Source organism: Cannabis sativa, chromosome 1, assembly GCF_029168945.1.
Source record: "Cannabis sativa cultivar Pink pepper isolate KNU-18-1 chromosome 1, ASM2916894v1, whole genome shotgun sequence".
NCBI lineage: Eukaryota > Viridiplantae > Streptophyta > Magnoliopsida > Rosales > Cannabaceae > Cannabis > Cannabis sativa.
Genome location: NC_083601.1, coordinates 20,733,693 through 20,748,971, shown reverse-complemented (window position 1 = coordinate 20,748,971; position 15,279 = coordinate 20,733,693). Strand labels below are relative to the sequence as shown.

The window sequence follows — 15,279 nt, the reverse complement described above, 5'->3', positions numbered from 1 at the left end:
GGAATTCACTTGGTGAAAAAGAAAAGACAATACTGGAATTCAAGAAGAAAATACAATGAAGACTTTAAATAAAATACATGAATATTCAACAACTCCAAGAGTGTTGTCTTAGATTTACTTTTCTCAATCTCATTCTATCCAACTCATCATTTAAATAATTATTATAAATTCAAATTTTTATTAAATAACTCATTTAAAAAAGTAAATTCAACTTAAAAAACTATTAAAAATTCAATAAATGTTCATATCTTCCTTTCCCAATATCAAAAATTTATAATGGGTATAAAGAGAAGTTAGAGAGCGCCTCTTCGAGATGTTCTAAAAAGGCATAAATCAACATCCTAATGAAGCCAATTAGATTAAATATTTAGGTTATATTCAAAATAAATCATCATTCAGCACAGAAAATTACAGCAACAAACAGTACACACCATGTTGCTAGAGGTGCATGCAGCATCCTCATCATAAGTAGAGACCATTAGCTGAATATGAAGAAACATCGTATCCAGTGTTAAATGAGTGTTTCATCTTCCACCATGCTTTATCTCCAAACTCTCAGCTGCAAAATACAGTAAAAAAAATATATAAGTACCTGATGGAGTTGGATATCTCTAGCCCTGACAATAAACAATAAATTCACCCTGAAATTCTTCTCAAAATCAACAAAATGCATACCAGTCTTGTGAGTTCTTCTCATCAGTATAAAATATTTCATCCGAAGTATAAACCATTTTATCTGAATGGGTTAAAATGGTCTCAAATCTGTCTAATGATGCTTGGAACTTTCCTGAATTCATGTTGAACAATGGCTCACCGGTGCCCAACGCCCTATTAGTACAAGAATCTTATGTCTTAATAAGGGAAGGAGACATATACATATAAAAAGAGATAAATGTTGACATTTGGAAGAGTCAAACTCATTAAAGAGTTTTAGTACTTGCCCAGTAATTTCTGGAAGGACATAATCAGCCCTCCACCCAAATCGAAAATCCAAACCAGGGCACAAGCCAAGTGTTGTTTTATTACGAATTCGAGATATACCATCTCCACCAAAACATGTACTAAGCTTCCATTTCCAACCAGTTGCATGCATAAGAAAGTTATGGCCTATTCCAACCTGTCAATAGTAGACAAAGTTGAGCGCGGCTACTAACATTGAAGTTCAAGTCCATAAGAGTTAAGAGGTCTATAAGTGCAAGAAGAAACATCATATACTAAGATATCATCAAACATGAGTAATCAATATACTTAGGTCACGTTTGGATAGTGGGATTAAATTAAAAAAAAACATTAAAAAAACATAAAAGAATGAATTAGTATTAGTTAATCATTGGTAGGCAATAAATTAGAAAGAAACATGTTGAATGCAGAAAAGTAATTCAAGTGAAAATAAGTTATCCCATACTAGGAAGATTAATTAGATAGTTGGATTAATTTCTCAATATCTTCTCTAAGTTGATAACCTTACATTATACAAGTAGAATCATCTCTCCAAACATAACGTTAAGGTAGTAAGTTTTTTCAGCATCTTGACATATCTATGGAAGAGAGGATCAAGAAAATAAGCTGGTTCAATCATACCTGAAGATTTAGATATTTGGTTACAGGGATTTTTTTTGAAAGAAGGCGGACATCCTGTTGAAGAGGTTCGTAAACAAACTTCCACATTTTATCAGGAGACAATGGCTTCAACACAAGTTTTCCTTGAAACTCATTGGATGGAGCATTATAAAACTGAACAAAAGGAAAAACAGTATAAGTCCTCAAAATGAATGAAAATTAGTCAGCGCCAATATACTTATGTTCATACACATAAACACAAACTATCAGAAAATATAACAAATTGAACTTAATGGTAAAGATACAGAGCATTAGAACACCTGACAATCGCTTGAACTAGTATTCAAATACAGGAAATCTATGAATGAAACATGAGGAGTGTAGTTAATCCACAACTTGGATAAAGACTAAGCAAACCAAACTCAATGACCAAGATACATTAGACAAATTACAAAACAATAAGCAGCAACGAAGCACCTACTTTGCTCATAAGATCAAGTCAAGTGGTCTGCCATGGTTTGCTCCTCTCATAGAACCTACTTAGCAATTGTTAGAGTTTTATGCTCTGAGATTGTAGGTATTAAACAAATATGACAAAATAATATCATCTAGAGTTTGTATTATATCTTATTGTAGTGTATAATAATTATATCTTATATTAATATAGCCTATTTTTATAAGTATTATTAACTTGTATGTGCATATATAATAGTAAATAGAATTGAATATAATACAATATCATTTACTGATATAATATGTAATAGGGCTTACCAAACAGATCTCTAGTGTCATTTTATCAACAAGAACATTGTTCAAGAAAAAACCCACAATCATCTTAATTCAAATACCACAATTTCCACACAAAAATGAGCCAAAATAGAAATAATCTGCTAATAAGAAAAACCTACAGCGAAGACCATAATTCAAACTTTGGAATAGTCACTGTCACACTAACCGTCCGCTAAGAAAAGAAAATGATAGAATTGTACCTCCAAATTGACACCAAACCGAAAACCTTGTAACTCTTTACGAAACTTGAGAAACAGCTCCGATGGCATCAGATTAATGTTGTACATCTCATCCCAGGATGTGGGTTCTTCGCCATTAGAGCCCGACTCCATCTTCTGCAAAAATAAAAATAAGATAAGTGTCGTCTCTAGCAATACACAAATATATATATATATATAATCGAAGCATACAAAGAAACCCAATACCAAAATAATAATTAATTAATTAATTACAAAAGTTGTTCAATTTTTATTTTATTTCGCTCTACGAGCTAAATTCCAAGTGTACTCAGCCGAATAAACACGCCCCTTTTGAGAACCAGATGAATATTTTCATTATTCTTGCAACTAATTAAACAAAAGTTATTTGACTCAAATCCCAAATTTTTGACACGAAAAGGAGAAAAAGAACTATACTCAAATGGTGTTGGAGTGAGAAAACTAACTTACCAGTAGCTGTCGTGTGAGTGAGAGTACACAGTTAGCTGTCGTGTGGTATAGAATATGATCTCTTCGCCCACGGTTAGGTACTGCTGTGCTGCTGATAACGATTAACTAATGACCAAGGATAGATGTCATCTAATATATATTAAAATTTAACGAGGAATGCTACTGTCAATCTTTTGTTATAATTTTTTAGTCAACTTTTACATTCGAAAACACATGTTAAAATAATTTTTTTTAATTTTTTTTTACGGCGGTGTTCGTTATGCTTACAACATCTTCTCTGTAAATTTTTAAAAAATCTAATTGTTTACAGTGCCGAAAATACGTTTAAAGTTTTTTGAACACGCATTATAATCTGGAATATCAGAAACTCTGTTTTCGGTCTTGTAAACTATTCGAAATTTTTCAAAAATTTATATGGATGATACTGTAACTATAACGAATAACACTATGGAAAAATTTGAGAAAAAATATTTCAGCATGTGATTTTAGACATGGAGGTTGACTAAGAAATTGTAATAAGAGGTTGTAATTAGTACTCCTCAAATTTAATTTATTCAAAGTTCTTTATTATTATTATTATTATTATATTTGAAATTAAAAAAAAAAGTATGAGAAGAATATTTAACAAAGGATGTTCTCGGTAACTATCATGTCTACTCCAAGATTAGTCTTCAAGATAGTTAGCTCTCCCCTAGAAAGGAGTTCCAGTTAGCTAGTTATCCCTCCTAGAATGATAGATGACTCCAGCTGGCTCTATCCTATGCGAAAGCCTTTCAGAAAGTGTCCTTAGTCCTTAAGTCCAGGAGCTCGTATTTGTTCTTGAAGGCTCTAATACTTAACCTGAAGTGGGGACTTCGCTCAAAGAGGAGTTGGTTAAGTTAGCTATTTTTAACTAACTTAACAACCTTATTTTCTTGCAACCACTAATTTTAAGATCTTGATCCTAGGCCTATAAATACCACCTTCACTTATCATTTTACGATAGACTGGATACAAGAGATTCAAAGCTCTATTCAGATGAGATTGAGAGTTTGAGAGAGAAAAAGATCGAGAGATAGAGAGAGAGGTGCAGAGAAAAGAGAGAGATTAGATTTGAGTTTTGTAAGAAGAATATTCTTTAGATGAAGAAGATTCTTGAGTGTAAAGTGTGAGAGTTGAAACACTTTGTGAAGACTCAATAAAGAATCTCGTCTCGACTGTATTGTACATATTCTTGCTCAATCAATAAAGAAAGATTTTGGTGGTGTTTCAGAACTGGAGTACAGCCGTAGATCACATCGATCTATCAGACTTGAACCAATATATATCTTGGTGTTGATTTCTTTAATTAATTTCTGCATTTATTGTTTCTAATTTTATATACTCTATTTGCCCATGTTATACTGTCGATTGTTGTTCTCGATTTGTTAATCTTGTCATTACTAATCGTTTGATTGTTTAGAGTTTCATTGATTTGATTTTGCACTATTAGTCTTAATTTTTTCACAAATCAGAGCTTGGTAATCGATCAAGAACGTAGAATTAAGATTCAATCTGTTACAATTCTTGAAGAAATTTTGAATGTCATCAATGGCAAGATTTGAATTGGAGAAGTTCAATGGAACTGGAGACTTTGCACTATGGAGAAAAAGTCTAAAAGGAATCTTAGTACATCAGAAAGTGTCTAAAGTCCTTGAAGACGAGAAGTTATTGGCAGAAAAGAAACCAGAGGAAAAAGAATAAATGGAGGAGATGGCATACCACACGATCATTGTTGTACAAATGTTGGCGAAGTAAGTTCACATCAACAGATGGGTTCCGCAGGAGATGTGGGCCCAACTCCAAGCACTAAACCCATCTACACTCCTGGAAGGAGATTCGTCTGAAAGGGAGAGCATGTTCCAACATAGACCTGGAATGTTTCGGAATCCGCCTTTATCTGAGTCACTGGAACATATCGTAGCCCTAGAATTTATTCTTGATTTGGTTCATTTCCCAAATGGACGAGTTGTATACAATCAAAACGTTTTTCTTTTTGCGCTTCCGTTTTGGGGCCTCTTTCGGGACTGCATCTATTTTTGGCTCCTTGACCAGAGCATGTACCTCAACATCCTCGAGATCCACAACCTCAAGGTGGAACTCTTCATTGGGAGTTGTCATTGGAAGAAAAAGAAAGATCCAAGCAGTTAAATACCCTAAACCACGAAGACAACAAGGCTACCAGGGAAGGCCTCCCCTAAAATTTCTTAGAGAAGTCCCCTCTAGACCTGTTACCCGAAAGTACAGTCCTATTAAAACCATACCTCTGAGTAGCAGATTGGGAACTTAAAAAAAATTAGGAAGAAATCTAAAAAGACCCATCCAAAGCTCTAGTAGCTTTGGATGTGGAGACCTAGGGCCCAATCCAGTTCAAAACCTACATACACAAACAGGGACTATCGAGCTAACATACCCAGAAAAATAGCATGCATTGACAATTCAACAAACCTATAATTATCAGATAATCCAAACACTACTTATTCAACCCTCTTAGTATTCGCATGAAAATAATGGTTTCTCAAATCGATAATCGAATATAAATTCCTATTACAATATATAATTAAAAAGTTCAAAAATTTAGAGATACTTACTTGTAATATGACGCGGGGATAGAGGAAGACGAGGGTGATTGGCTTGGGAATCGAAAGCTTAACGAAGATTCTGTTCACATCTCGCTTGAATGTCAACTATTTCAGACGACTAGGGGTGGCTCACAACAGGATTCAGGGGTGACGCTCCTGGAATCCCTCGCTCAGATTTATAGTAAAAGTTGGATGCCAATGTCAAAGAGATTGTTCATTCACCAAAGGGTGAAGCTAGGGCTTTCTGGGGATTGTTCTATGGTAAAAAGCTTTCGTTCAAATTTGAAGGCAAAAGCTCAAAAATTCAAAAATAAGAAAATGGTGAAAGTGGTTCCCTCATGCCTATATATAGGCAAGAGTGGCAATTCACGTGCTTTGAAATCAAGGGCCAAGACCTCCCTAGAAAAATTAAAAAATTGTGATCTAATGGATAAGGAAGTGAGGGGACAACATTAGATGCCTTTATAGGAAACGAGATGTTTTTTAATCATTAATACTCACCTCGGGGCCCACATTGACCGTAAATGGTCGTCATTCCATCATTTCACACAAAATGTGTCTTCCCAAAGGGCATGGCACTCACAAATTCGGGAAGTGGAGACACGCATGTGATGCCGATTGTTCTCTACATCAATTCTTGACTTTTCAATTGATGAGTGCTGGAAAGAGAAAAATGCTTCCACTTCTTTCACGATTGTCCACATGCCTGATGACTCTAAGGTCGCCCAAAAGGAAGACTGTAAGCTTTTGCCACTCTTAAGTGTTGGAAGCTTGGGGATAAATGTTATCTGTGTTTCTAGAATAGAGACACGTGGCATAATCTGAATGTAATCACCACATAAAGTTAGACCTAAGCCTTCCCGCTCTCAGAATGCTAGTCCAGACCTCGAATGGGCCTAAGCCCAACGAAGGCCCAAAGTTTTGCCTTGGGGACATAATGTTCTTGCAAGGCCTAGAATCCTCCCTAGCCTTCTGAGACACGAAAAGAAAGAAAACCTTCAAACGAAGATAAGGGCTCACTTGGAAGTAGAAAACCTTCTAATGAAGATAAGGGTCCACTTCGAAACAAACCACGCAGGAAACTTTTGGACGCCTACCATAGGATGATAGTCGAACATCTATCAGGGTGTGAGTACTGGATGTCTACCGCGAGACGAGAGGCGCATGTTTGTCTTAAATTGACGTGTCCACCTTTCTAACACATGATCACATATTGTCCCCTGTGTCAGATCATGGTAGTGTGTGCGCCACCAATGCATTTTCATACACCCTTTTTGTCTGAATGTTCCCATGACACCTTTGTTTGCCAAATGTGACCCTTGTGCAACATGTGTCCTGTTGGGAATATTTTACCAGGATCTAGATTTACTAACAAGTATGTTTCATTAACATCCTAAATATGAATTCTCTAAAACAATGAAATAAACACATAAGGATTTAAGAAAACCTTACATTGATTGCAGCAGAATATAATGAGTCCTTCCGTTCAATATCTCTAGCCCTTGATTCCTTTCTGTAGGAGAGCATTATCAAGATTTGAACCTGGATCTCTTTCTCTCCTTCGGGTTTGGTTACCACCGTCTTACTCACTATGATTGAGTACTTGACTTGCTATGTGTGGGCATGGCACTCATCACTAGGGATGCACATGGGGCAGGGAATTGGCAGGGAGTGCTTCCCCCGTCCCCATCCCCGTTAAGAATTTTAATCCCCATCCCCGCTTATTTCCCATCGGGGATGGGGCGGGAAATCCCCTAATGGGGGCGGGGACGGGGCGGGGAATACCCTAATAGAAAAATAAAGTTTATAATAAAATTTTTAATGTACAAAAATATTAAAATATATAAGAATTAAAATATTACACATTAATTATTATTCAATAAACTAATTATTATCCAAAACACAACATAAAATTCATAAAAAAGATACTAATATACTAAAAAAGATACAAACATAAATTATATATTATAAAATATTACTAGAAATATAAGATAAAATACTAAACGGGTCCCCGTCGGGGCGGGAAGTGTGATCCTCGTCCCTGCCCCGTTTAACATTCGGGGACAAAAAATAATTCTCGTCCCCGCCCCGTTCCCCATTTAGACGAGGAATTCCTACCCCATTAGGGGCAGGTCCCCGCGGGACCCCATCCCCGTGGGGGAAATATGCATCCCTACTCATCACTCAAGGTTCGAATGGTGAAGAACAATGAAGGAGGTGAGAAAACACTAAGGATGGAACTCTCTCATCTAGGTTGAAGACAATAGTCAAGATGACATTAATTTGACAAAGTGTCAAGTGGATGAGATGAGAGCATCATGTTCCTTTTATAATGTTTCAACTAGGGCTTAAGGTTGAATTATATGGATTAAACAAATAATAAAAAAAATTGGGCAATAAATCACTATGGTCGTACACTTAAAGTAAGCCAATCTCTAGTTACAATTTTACCACTTTTCTCAACCACTTATTCTTCTTTTTAATAATACCATATTTTCCAATTCAATCCTATAAATGCCAAAATTATTTATTTAATAATTATAATTAATTACTAAATAAAATTTTCATTTATGTAATTTATTAATTAAACCATACAAAGTCTCTTAATTAACAAATTGACCCCAAAACCTCTTTTCTTCACAATTAAGCCCTTGCTTAGTGAAAATTCATAATAAGACATAGCCTAATTTTAGAATTATAATTGATTAATTAAAATCAATTAACTGAGTCTGAACTAGTGAGGGGACCATAGGCCTATATAACCGAGCTTTCAATAAGTAGATCTAGAATTTACCAAGTAAATTCTCAACTTATTAATTCCGCCTTGCTCCACTATAAATTTGGAATTGAATACACTCTCAGTTATATAGAACGCTCTATATGTACCACGATATATATACGTTATTATTATCCATTGTTACAATCCTAATAGTCAAGGATCCTCTATAGATGATCTACATTGAATAGGGACAAATTTACCGTTCTACCCTTCAATATATTTTATCCTTAAAACACTTAGCTACCTATAAATAATACTTCAGTAAACTAATATAATTACTGAAATGAGGCCTCAATCATTTATCTCTATTTAGCCAAGCTCGAAGGAGATCATCGCTTCACTTCTAAATACCTATAGAAGCTATAGATTCCATATCTGTGTTCAGCGCTCCCACTCAATTGTACTATCATGTTTCCAAAATGTACGTATCACCCAGATCAAAAGGTAGGTTTAACTATCAAATCAAAGAACACAAATAACACTCTTGAGATCGAACCTAATTATGTCAGGATTAAGATCCACAAACCTAAGATCAACTATTGATATTGACTTAGAAAGATATAACGGTAAGTTTATGATATCTTATCTAAGATCAATATCGGTCCCTTCTAATGTATACTTTATACATCTGATACTGGTAAACTTTGCCAATTAATGCCCTAGAAAGGAGATAACACTTATCCAAGGTGAAAGTATACTTATCGCTGATCATCATGCCAGTCTAAATCCAGTGAACTGACAAATCAAGGAATTAAACTTTTGAACATATAATCATGATTATATTCCACTGTGCTGACAACACTATAATCATGAACAAATACATATGTTCTCGACTTAATAGAATTTATACATTAAATATAATCATGAAATAAATCATGTGAACCATGCAACATAAAATGATTTCTGATCTTTATTAATTAATAAATCTGATTATATTAAAATATGTTTTATTTAGGGCACAAAATCTAACATGTCCTACAACAAACGATCTCCTAATCAGTACAAAACTGTCGCCCCACGAGCTAGAAATCCTTAGGCTTCATAGTCATGTATTTATGTATTCTACCCCATAAGTGGGCTTGCTTTTATAAAAAAAACTTGAGTGAGTCATGGGTATGCCCGAACTCGAACTTTAGTCTATAAAACTCCTTTTATTCTTTTATGCAAGGTCTGCCGATTTTATTCAAGGATTTCTTTTACTTAAACTACGTAAAAATCCTTTTTCTCTTTTACTTAATCATTATTTAAATTCTTGAAGCTCTCAGTTATTTAGTTTCTAAAAATATCGATATATAAATGTATTTTTAAAATTCCTCAAAACCTCCATTGATGAGTAAGCTCGATTTTAAGGAGTAAATCCAAGCCTCATCAAGATGTTGTTTAGAAGCTCATATGATGAGGCACTACCCTCCAAGCCGAAGAGGACCATGCTTCACATGTGCATGATTGGCATGCATGAGCCATGCATGCATGCACGTTGAACCAGAAGAGGAAGAAAGACACAACTCAATCGGGTTCAGGTTTTGTCAAACAACCACTGAAGGGACAGGAGGTCTCGTAGCTCAAGCAGCGTGGTCGACCGAACCTAAGGATCTCATGGTTGATGTCGAGGACAGGCAGATAGGACCGCAAGCTCCAAGAGCCTTCGAGCTCTGCCCAGCTTCGTTTGTGGTTATAGGTTCGAGCGACCTGATTTTGCTATAAACAGAGCTCTGCTTCGTGCACCTCCTTACGCCGATGACCTAGACGATTGTTAAACTATCGGTCATCCCTCTTCACAACCAGCCATGGTGGCTGGACCACCACCCCACCACCACCTTATATATGTATATTATGTTTATAATATAATCTTTTTTATTATAATTTAATTTTGAAAATTAGTTAAAAAAATATTTAAATATCTATCCTAAATATATGTATTTTTTTTAAAAAAAAATTGTTAAAATATTTTTTTCAAATAGTTATTAGTTTTCTTATTATAATATATACATACATATATATATATACTAGCAAAAATTACGTGCGAGGCACGTATACTAAATTTTATGCTAGTTTTTTTCTATGTTATTTGAAAATGATACAATTAAAAATTAAAGAAAAAATATTATTAGTTATTAGGTGAGATTATTATTATGTGTATTTAAATATTATAGTTTATAATGCTGTCAATTAAAAGTGAATACCGAATGTAATATATAGGAATAGGAATGGGAATGGGAATGGGAATAGGAATAGGAATGGAATGGAATAAAATTTAAAATGCATAAAAAAAAAATTATAAAAAAATCACTAATTTTTTTTTCTTGTTACATTGGAATGATCATTCCTTTCTTTTTAAAATGGAATAACCATTCCACCAATACTTTAAAATGCAACCAAACAAAGGAATAGAATGAAAATTATTTCCTTCCCATTCCATTCCATTTCATTACCTCCAACCAAACGCCACCTTAGTGTTTAAGAAAGCTTGATGATTTAAATATGTTCTTAAGTTAATCCAAAAATAAATTAAAGGTGATGTTCCAATACTTAAAGAAACATTACTTAAATGGGTGTAAGATAGAAAAAAAAAATTAAAAATCAATCTCTAAATTGTTGATAATTGAAGATAGCATTTGTTTAAAAATTGTAGATAAGAAAACTAATGATAGTTGGTGGATTTCAATCATCATTTGCTTCGATAGAGACAATAGTGTAATTTTTGTATTTTGCACTTTTCATTCTAGCCGGGTCCGCATATATCTGGAATGTCCATTTTTTCATTGATAAATTAAATATGGTAGTGTCGACAAAGCGGCGGTGTTCCTACAAATCGTGATGTATTTTCATTTAAAATGAATAGACATGGTGTGCATAGCTTATTTAATTAAAAAAATCAACTTATGAAAGGCATGTAAAACTATTTTATTCTTTTAAAATTACACCTTTGCGGTATATTTCATTAGTTGGGCAGCAGTACACGAAAATATTTTTTCCACAATATATGCGAACATGACAGCAGATAGGCTCTTTGTATTGTCATCAAGTTCAACATATGCTATAGCACTGTAAAATGCATAATAAGATTGTTAGTATCTTTTTTTTATTATTATTATTTTAACTTAATTTCAATAACATCATATGTTTTTTGTAATATATCGTGGTGTAAGAAATCCTTCCTGGCTGCATGATGGCTTATCACATATAATTTTTTCATTGCGATTGTATAAATCTATTTTTTTATGACATGCGTCACATAACATGTAATAAAAACTCTGGACAGTATCAATTATTTTTATTGCCGCCTCAATCCAAAAACATTTTTTCTACATCCAAATTAAATGGTGTTAATAATAGTAAGATATTGAAACAAAAGTTTTATAAAGTAAATATTGTAGTAGTCTTTACCTCATTTAGTTGCAGATTTTTCCATCAACTCTGAAATTTGGATGTTAGTCACTATTTCGCTAATTTATTTAATTGTGCTTCTAATTTATGAGCACGTGATCAAAAAAAATGCTGTAATGTACTCTCTGATTTGTTTTTTTTTTTTTTCTTTGCATCTAATGCCTCCAGTTTAATTATGATAAGTTTTGGTGGGTTTTAGTAAATGTTTTTCTTTTTCTGGTTTGCATTAATAGCTAGAACATGGAGAAATTAATAAGATTGACATTCCTTTTTGTCGCAGCATGTACAAAGCAGCATAATTATAATAATGCTTCAAGTTGCAATTTTTTTTATTTAACAGAAGACGAAATTATAAATTTTATGACTTCTTAGTTATACTCTATGTGCTAAAATATAACTTTTTCTTTTAATGAGTGTTTTTATAGGAAAATGGTAATTCTAGAAGAGAAGAAGAGAAGAAGAAGAGAAAAATCATAAATGTACAACAACAATTTTTTTTTTTTAGATTTAATGGGATTTATTTTATTTATTTTATTATATATAAATAAAAAGTGATCCATGAATTTCTCATAAATTATTTTATTTTTAATAATAAATTATTTTATTTTTAATATAAATAAAACGTGACCCATGAATTTCTCATAAATTATTTTATTTTTAATAATAAATCATTTTATGTTTAATATAAATAAAAAGTCTCCCACGAATTTCTCATAAACCAAGAATTCGGTTATATAGGCACACTTTATATAGAATAGATTATATTTTTTAAATATTTAATTTATTTATATATTATATATAAATATATAATATATTATATAGTTATAGAACTTATTATTTTGAAAAGTGGTTACTTGTCATATTTTTGAAATATGATAAAATAATATTTTGTAAAAAATTATTATAAGTCTGTAACTATATTATTAGCTATTTTATAAAATATTATTATTTTTAAAACTAAACTAATTTTTAAAAGTAGAATTATAGTTATAGGTGGTTACAATAATTTATTATTAAACATTATTAAAATATTATTTTTCAATTAATCTAAATGCACATTTTTCTTGTCTAGTTAGTTAGGATATTTTAATGTTTTAATATAAATCTTAACTATATTTTAATTTTAGAAATGAATACTTTATAATTAATTGAAATATTTATAGAATTTGATTATTTAATTATAACTAATTGAAGATAAATATAGTTTAAATTTAATTTATTTCAAATTAATTTAATTAAATTAGAAATTATGTTTCTAATTACATGGTGGTGGTACATGGAGTATGGTGTTGAATTCTTAAAGCTATATGAATGGAAACCAGGAGAGATAACAAGAAGAGTTTTTGAAGAGTAGAGATGTCCTAATGTAGTTTATTTCTTTTATTTCAAAGGTTGTAATTTGAAAAATACGCAGTTCACATTTTATTTATTTATTTTTGTTAAATACTTATTTGCTAATAGTTTATTAGTACATACATGTTGTATGCCATACATAAAATCTCACATAATTTGCTATTTGATAATCATACATCTCATTCTAAAAACATAATTATTTAAGATTGTCTTTATATGTTTTATGTGTATTTCATTCAGTGAAATGAATAAATATAAAATGCTAGGTTGCTTTAAATAGTTTAAATAATCTTGTAATTCAGACCAAGTGGCTATGTCCTAAAGCTAGTTACTATTTATTTTAACCAGCTTATTTTCTAATAATGTATTAAAATTGTTAAGTAATATGGTATTGTTATAAAATAATATAAAATAATATAAAGTAGAAGAGAGGAAAGAAGAAGAAGATGAAGAGAGAAAGAGAAAGTGAATGAGAATTTCTGAGGTGTTTATTCTAATAGGGTGAACCCCTATTTATACAAATACAAGAGTGAGATATTAAGAAACTAAGAAAAAGGGAAACTAAGGAAAAGAGGAATGTTGATTACAATTCATGGTAATAAATAAAAGATTTGGACATCCACATAATTATTAATATTTATAACACTCCCCCTTGGATGTCCATAATATAACTGCCTTATTAAAAATCTTGCTAAAAAATTTGGTCAAAGGAAAAAGAGTATAGTGTAAACTAACTCCCTCCCCCTCATTTAGGCATTTGTGGAGATCTTCTAATCGACGAATTTCGATCTTGTCTGCCGTCTTCTCAAATGTTGATGTTGGTAATAGCTTTGTGAATAAGTTTGTAAGATTGACACTTGATTGAATATGTTGAACACCAATATGCATTTTCTTGAAGCGTATAAGAAGAATTTCGTGAAATGTGTTCTAACTCTATCTCCTTCAATGTACCTCCTTTTAGTTGAACGATGCAAGCAGTATTATCCATAGAGAATTGCTTGGGTTGATACTTCTTTATTGAGTGCAATCCATATGTTTCCCGAATATGTTATGCCAATGATCTCACTCACACACATTCTCTACTTGCTTCATAAAATGCAAGTATGTTAACATGATTTATAGTTGCCTCGTTAAAAACCTTGCCAGAAAAACCCAGTGGGACAAAATCTGAGCTAGGAAAAAGAGTACAATATGTATTTCATATTCATAATTATTTGCAAGTTGCCTCGTTAAAAACCTTGCCAGGAAAACCCATTGGGACAAAACCTGAACTAAGGGAAAAAGAGTGCAACATGAATATGTCTCCCCCTCATGCACATATGATCCATAATTCTTTTGGTGATAATATATCTCATAAGATTATTGTTATCACTTTTAAAATATCACCATATATAATCTTTGATCATATATTTTCTATAACTCTTCCAGAGTATGTATGGACTTCTAAATTATAGATGAGGGGTTCGTGGAACATTAGTCTTTATCCAACTAATTGTATCATTCATGTGTGTACACAACTTTGTTCATACGAAAATTTAAAATTTCAAGTAGATATGAACATAACACATTAATGGTACTATAAATTTTCATTTGTGACAATGATGGTACTCCAAGACCATATATTTATTCCATCTTGTTTTATGATCTTAATTTCCATATCAAATGATCATATATTTATAATTCTTGATACATATGAAGTACTTCAGGACTTCAATACTAATGAACAAACTTTATACATTAATATTTCTCGAAATACAAAAGAAATAAAAGTTTGTTCTTCAATTAATCAAAAACTCTTCAAGAGTCTATCACAACGTATAATTTACGTATTTATATTGCATAGACAACCATAGGTATTTTTCAAATAATAATTTACTTACATGTCTTTATTTCATACAAAGATCTTTGTCATATAGTGCGCGCGACTTTGAATTTATATCACTTAAGACATGTATTAAATTCTTCTAGAATTTTTAGATAAGGCTTTTTTCAAATTCTCACTATATTAGGAGCTCCAAATAAATAACTTTTTGTTGCAACATTTATGTGACGCTTATAAATCCTCATAAAATATATTCCAGGCTATAATCAAATCATGATTATATTTTCTCAATATTTAAGCCTTACTTCAATCAATCTCATG

At 32.0% G+C, this 15,279-nt stretch overlaps 1 protein-coding gene across 4 annotated transcripts; it reads right to left on the bottom strand.

Moving 5' to 3' along the window:
• Positions 1-158: 158 nt before the first annotated feature.
• Positions 159-3,173, bottom strand: LOC115708310 (uncharacterized). Of its 4 annotated transcripts, none has more exons than XM_030636542.2 (6): positions 3,018-3,173; positions 2,550-2,684; positions 1,582-1,734; positions 942-1,117; positions 676-828; positions 159-559 (listed from the first exon to the last, which is right to left on the bottom strand). In XM_030636542.2, exons 2-6 carry the CDS (start codon positions 2,679-2,681, stop codon positions 556-558), a joined length of 618 nt encoding a protein of 205 aa, XP_030492402.2. In that variant the 5' UTR covers positions 2,682-2,684; positions 3,018-3,173; the 3' UTR covers positions 159-555. The 4 variants fall into 4 exon arrangements, with proteins under 4 accessions (XP_030492402.2, XP_060961412.1, XP_060961416.1 ...); XM_061105429.1 differs by lacking the exon at positions 3,018-3,173 and adding an exon at positions 2,802-2,975; XM_061105433.1 differs by lacking the exon at positions 3,018-3,173 and adding an exon at positions 2,775-2,954.
• Between the last annotated feature and the right edge of the window lie 12,106 nt (positions 3,174-15,279).